Source organism: Myripristis murdjan, chromosome 13 (assembly GCF_902150065.1).
Source record: "Myripristis murdjan chromosome 13, fMyrMur1.1, whole genome shotgun sequence".
NCBI lineage: Eukaryota > Metazoa > Chordata > Actinopteri > Holocentriformes > Holocentridae > Myripristis > Myripristis murdjan.
In genome coordinates, this window is record NC_043992.1 from 40,258,707 (window position 1) to 40,265,040 (window position 6,334).

General features: G+C 45.0%; 1 protein-coding gene across 1 annotated transcript; it reads left to right on the forward strand.

The window, feature by feature from the left end:
• Nucleotides 1-2,116: 2,116 nt before the first annotated feature.
• LOC115370641 (uncharacterized) lies at nucleotides 2,117-5,734 on the forward strand. Its single transcript, XM_030067747.1, has 2 exons — nucleotides 2,117-3,461; nucleotides 4,599-5,734. The coding sequence occupies exons 1-2, from the start codon at nucleotides 2,243-2,245 to the stop codon at nucleotides 5,606-5,608; spliced, it is 2,229 nt and encodes a 742-aa protein (XP_029923607.1). The 5' UTR covers nucleotides 2,117-2,242; the 3' UTR covers nucleotides 5,609-5,734.
• The last annotated feature ends 600 nt before the right edge of the window (nucleotides 5,735-6,334 follow it).

The following is a 6,334-nucleotide window of genomic DNA, read 5'->3' on the forward strand; positions in this document are numbered from 1 at the left end:
GAGACGGGAGGCTTGGATCAAAGCCAAGATGGGAGAAGGCTTTGAGCCTTGCTTGCCTCGTCATTGCACACTGTTCTTTGATGAGACACAAAGTCAGGTGGATTACAAAGTATTTTAGAAAGAATTAATCAACAAAAAGAGACTATTTTCTCATCAGCTGTAGCATTTACATAGGGCCAGCCGCAGTGGTCATTCTTCCTTTTCAGCTGCAAGAATGGTTTCCGACTCCGGATTCAATCCCTCATGTATCACTATTATCCAAGGAAAATTCTGAATCTCATGACCTTGGTCCCATGATGAAGGCAGCAGTTGCAATACATGACTGTAAAAAGACTAATGACCCTCAAATTTATGTAGCTGTAAAAAAAAAAAAAAAAAAAAAAAAAAAAGCCACAATGATGCTGCTGAATCCGGAACAGGCATCTCTCTTAAATCAGGTGCCCTCATAAGTGCGGTTCAGACATAAAACATATGGGTTTTATCAAATCTGGCATACAATTGGCATACAGTCACCTCATGAAAAACAATATCTACTCACACAAAAGGCCATAGACTCTATCAGACCGATCATTCCAGGCCTAATGGAGGCTGGAGTCCTGATAAATAAAAAAGTAGTCCCTGTAACACACCAGTTTTGGCCAATGCCAAAACCACATGCTGATGATTATCGATTGGTACATGATTTAAGAGCTGTTAATACCATTGTTGCTGCTGAAACCCCAATTGTCCCTTACCCGTACACATTATTGTTTAACATTCCACTAGACACAACATGGTACATCATGATTGATTTATGCTCTGCATATTTTAGTGTACCACTCCATCCAGACTCACAGTATTTGTTTGCTTTCACATATGAGGGACAGCAATACACATACACCAGACTTCCACAAGGGTTTCTCCACAGTCCAGCGATGTTCAATAAAGTGTTGGCTGAAGACAAGCAGCATCTGAATGTGCCCAGTACGGTCATCCAGTACATGGATGATCTGTTGATTTGTAGTCCTACTAAAGGCCAATGTGAGAAAGATTCTGTGGCAGTACTAACAGTCTTGGCAAAGGGGGGTCACAAAGTCAGCAGAGATAAACTCCAATTTTGTCAACCACAGGTAGAATATCTAGGAAGATTGTTGCATGGAAACAAGAGACTGATTGCACCATCGCAGGTTAAAGCAGTAACAACAGCTCCAAAACCTAACACTGTTAGTCAAATGTTGACCTTTTGGGGATTGCAGGGTGCAGCAGACCATGGATTTGTGACTATGCACTAAAAACTGCTCCTTTACGAGCTTTGATTAAAGTTGCAGGACAAATGACTGGAGCAGCCAAATTGAGTTGGACAGAAGATGCGGAAGCTGCCTTTGAAGCTCTCAAAAGTGACATGCAGTCAGCCCCAGCATTGGGGAATCCAAATTATGGTAAGCCTTTTCATCTTTATGTGGCAGAGAAATCAGGATATGCTACAGCAGTCCTGATGCAAGACACACCCACAGGTAAGCAAGCTTTGGCTTACTACAGCACCAAATTGGATAACATTGAAGCAGGACTGCCACCCTGCTATCAGGGATTGGCAGCGGCTGCATTTGCCTTTCAACGAGCCTCATCTTTGACCATGGGGCATCCAGTGATTCTTTACACATCTCACCAATTACATGCGCTGCTCACAAGTCCGCGTTTTGTTTTGACCCAAGCACGACGCACGGGCTATGAAGTTATCCTAGCGGCACCTGAATTGACTATCAACAGGTGCAATTCAATCAATCCGGCCACAAAGATGATGCTGCCAGATGCTGGCACTCCTCATGATTATGTGAGAACTACAGATTAATTTTTTTGAAGGCACGTGATGACCTGTACAGTGAACCAATAACTGCAGATATGACTTTGTTGATTCACCACTGTTCAGACATTCCATGTGACCCAGCCTTGTTCAGCCCAGGTGGCAGAGTTGAAAGCATTAACAGCAGCATGTCCGTTGGCATCGGGTAAGAAACTTGATGTTTACACTGACTCAGACTATGCTTTTGGTGTGTGCCATTTCTTTGGTAACATATGGAAACAGAGAGGGTTAGGCAGGTTAGACGGCACCCAAATCAAGCATGGAAAAATCATCTCTAATCTGCTGAGAGCTCTTCAGTTGCCCTCAGCAGTGGCTGTTCTGAGGTGTTGTGCTCATCAAAAGGACACCTCTCTCATCACACAAGGTAACAATTTGGCAGACGAAGCAGCAAAAAAGGCGGCAATGCAACAGCCCCATCAGGTTAATAAAGCAAAAACAATGATGGCACTGCAACAGTCCGTCATGTGTCCCATCTTAGTTGAAGCTGATTTGGCTCCTTTGATGTCTATGACATCATTAATTCAAGCCCAAGCCAGGGCTTCACCAGAAGAACGATCAGTCTGGCTCAAAAGGGGAGCAGTCAAAAACACTCTAGATGGCCCACAACAGGGTCTTTGGCGGAGTAGCCAAGGACATTTTGTTCTACCTGTTGCATTGTTGCGCTGTGCAATTCGGAATGCGCATGGTCGAGACCATTGCGCAAGGGGGGAGGTCATAAGGCATTTGCAAGCAGTCTGGTGGTCGCCTTTTTTGGCAGCCACGGTAGAAAGAGTGTTGCATGAGTGTGATGTGTGTGCTAAATACAACACCAGGAAGGCCTTTTCGGCTCCCATTGCGCACATTCCTCCGCCGGATGGGCCATTCAGACATCTAATGATTGACTACATAGACATGACTCAAAGAATTGGAAAATTGAGGTATGTTTTGGTGGTTGTTTGCCGGTTCAGTTGGTGGATAGAAGCATCCCCTACAAGCAGTCCAGATGCTAGCTCAGTAGCTAAGTTTTTGTGTAGGGAAGTCTTCCCGAGATTTGGCATCCCAGACACTCTCAGCTCTGATAAGGGACCACATTTTGTTGCAGCAACATTCCAAGCAACGCTGAAAATGCTGGGAATCAAGCAGAAGTTTGGTTGTGTGTACCATCCCCAGTCACAAGGACAAGTTGAAAGAGCTAATAAGACCTTGAAAGAAAAGCTAGCTAAAATACTAGCAGATATTGTGGGAGGAAGTAAGTTGAACTGGGAGCAAGCTTTGCCATTGGCTCTGATGTCTATGAGAATGAGTACTAACAGGCTTACGCATCTAACACCGCATGAAATGCTCACGGGTCGGCCCATGCTTGTGCCTTATCTTAGAGGTCCCTACGAGGGACCAGCGCTTGAGCAACTAGAAGGCGAGCTGCAAAGCTACCTCCAACATCTGACTCATATCTATAAAGAAATATTTTCACAGGTGAAAGGAGCCACAGAGGAACGGGACGCTGAAATCCCAGGAGAAAAGCAGACAATCCAGTCAGGTGACCTTGTGTACATCCATGTCTTCAAGAGAAAAAAGTTTGGAACCCAGGCGAGAAGGGCCATACAAGGTTGTCTTAGCTACCCCACTGCGCTCAAGGTTGAAGGTAAACCCTTTTGGTACCATCTTAATCATTGCTGTAGAGCAGAAGATCCAGAAAGAACTCTGACAGCATATAGTAGGCGAGCTCCAACTAACCAGCCGGAAGGGGATGACGATGCCACCAGAACCAGAACAGGCCCAATTTGGGGATGACGAGGTCGCCCCGCAGGAAACAGAACAAGACACCAAAGGGGATGGAGACTCCTCCCCGCAGGGAATTAGGAGATCACCACGGTTGGAAGGAACAGCAGGCAGCAGCCATGTCTGTAGCGCACCAACCCCACCTAGAGCCTCCATTAGCGGTAGTGATGAGGGTTTTCCTAGTAATGGGGTTGCCAAACTATCCACAGAAGACCATCCAGTTACAGCAGCAGAAAAGAGGAAGGGCAGGAAGGAGAAGAGTAGTGTCAGGGTGAAAGACCCGGCTAACACATAAAATTATCATGCATTGCTTACGTTGCGGTTCATTAGATCATGATGCTAATTATCTATTCTGTCCAGCATTATTGAAAAGGTGTCGTGAATGCGGTCGGAGAGGCCATTATCTAAAACTGTGCAGGAAACTCAAAAGGCCTTATGAGCCAGGAAAATTAGAACCATGGAAAATGTCCACAGGATTTTTAACTGGCATCACAAAATGGGGCCTGTTTTCTGGCCTGCTAAGAAAATGCAGCCCAGACGTGATGAATGTTGGAGACAGACGTGCTCATTGCTGTTACACCCACTGATCAAAGTAGCTTGGATCAGATGCAAGCATAGGCCAACGTCATCATTTTCTATAGGGACCTGGCTAACAATTTTAAGTAGACAATCTATCTATCTGCACTCATATTATGAATAAATGCCCTTGTACTAAAATACCAATTTTACTCAAACCTCAACCACCTTATCCTTACCGGTCTTGGGATAAGAAAGGAAAACCGTTTATGATAGATGGTAAATATAATAAATATTGGGATTCAGATGGGGTAGGGGGATTTCCTAGAACTAAGGAAGCGTTTGACAAATGGCTTAGGTGGATTAGGAAGACAGATCAGGTGCTAAGGTTTTGCCAGGAGCTGCATGACGAGCAGTATGAAGATGACCTCCAGTCTGGAGGAGCAATAAACTGTTTAACTAAGACTGTGCTTTGTCTTGCCAGAATACATGGCTGATGGACATCAGAGCTCTTGGGAACCAAGGGTGGGCCCAACACCACCATGTGTGCCAGTTTCACTTACAGGAGATCCGCAGCAGCCAAGTTTGCCACACCAGCTGCTCACCCTGTTCCCTGTTTCGTCGGAATCTTATCCACCAGCCACACCAGGACCTGGTCTGGGCCTTTACCCTCCATTACCGACACCAGCCACCAGCAGAACCAACGCCCAGTGGAACCTGGCGAGATTTATGCCAAGGAGCTACGCACCCTACCAGTCATTGTCCTGGCAGAATCAACTGAGTGAACGCCCAGGGATGGAGGTCCCAGTACCCCCGCCACTCTCTTCTTTCAGATCCAATGAGGTATATGAGCACCAGAGCTGGTTCAACCCCTTAGCTCCACAACCCCATGCTATCACAGCTGAGCAGCCTGGACCTGCCAGGCTCAACATGGGAGATCGCAGGGAGCCGAAGGACAACCTAGACACGGAAAGTCTTGCCTCTCTTGCCTCTCCAATTTCATTTTGCTCATCCCCAGACCAATCTGCTCCACCAAATTCCCCTAGTCCTGTCATGAAGAATAGTAGTTCTCCCCACATTTCCTCTACCATCCCTAACCCAATGGATGAGCCCCAACCCTCCTACAAGAATGATGTACCTTATGTAACCCAGAATCGTGCCACCTTGTCATACAATGAGTTTCGTTTCTGGGTACCAAATGCACCAGAGCAGGAGGCAGCTCTGGCAACGTCCATGACACTTGTGTCATCACAAAGTCACTATCAGCGCGAGTGTTGCATTGATCAGGAGGTACGTGAGGAGATTGCCCACTTAAGGAAACAAAATGAAGAGCTCAATCAACAAATTGCAGAGCTCAACCAACAAAATGCAGAGTTCGACCAACAACTCATAGAGCTCAACCAACGACATGCAATGCTCAGTGAGCGTCTGAGCATTTACCAACGGCTGAGAGGATCGTCGATAGGCAGGTTTAATACCGTCTACGCAGACTAGAATGTTCAGACCGAATGCTGTTTCTGCACTGCTGGAACATGTAGAATGTAGATGTACCACTGTATTATGCTGAGTACTGTCGGAACATGCATAAAGGGCTATTTACATCTTATTATTGATAAAAAAGGAAAGACCCTATATTATGTTTTATTATCATGGCATTATATGTATTCTATTGGTTTATTATGATGACATTATATATACTATTGAGTGCCTTGTCTTACTATCTGGTATTACCTTTTTACGGTTTTAGTTTATGTTTACTATATACTTGTTTGTTTTACAGAAGTTATTCTCACTTGAAATACCCTGTGTTTTCTTGATGGGATCTGTACTGAAGTATACACGAATGATTCTGATTAACCACTGGCATAACATTACTATAGTCACTGGAATTCTTTTTTGCATGCACTGGAAGTGATGGTTGACTGGAATGGTTTTTGTGATGATGTGACTTTTAGTCACAAAGGGGGGACATGTAGAGGTAATTCTGAGCCTAAAAAATCAACACTGCAGAGGGTATTAAAGAAGAGAGAGAGAGCTCATAATGAAGGACAGGAGTCAGCATTAGTCTAGAAACAAGCAAGAGTATAAGCACTTAGGTGATGCTTTCTCACTATGATGACGTCAAGGCTCACACAGGTCAAGTAGCATTCTGTAAGAGAACAAACCTGCACTGACCACAACTGCCATGCCTAAAGGCATATCAAGGTCTTACCTAATTAG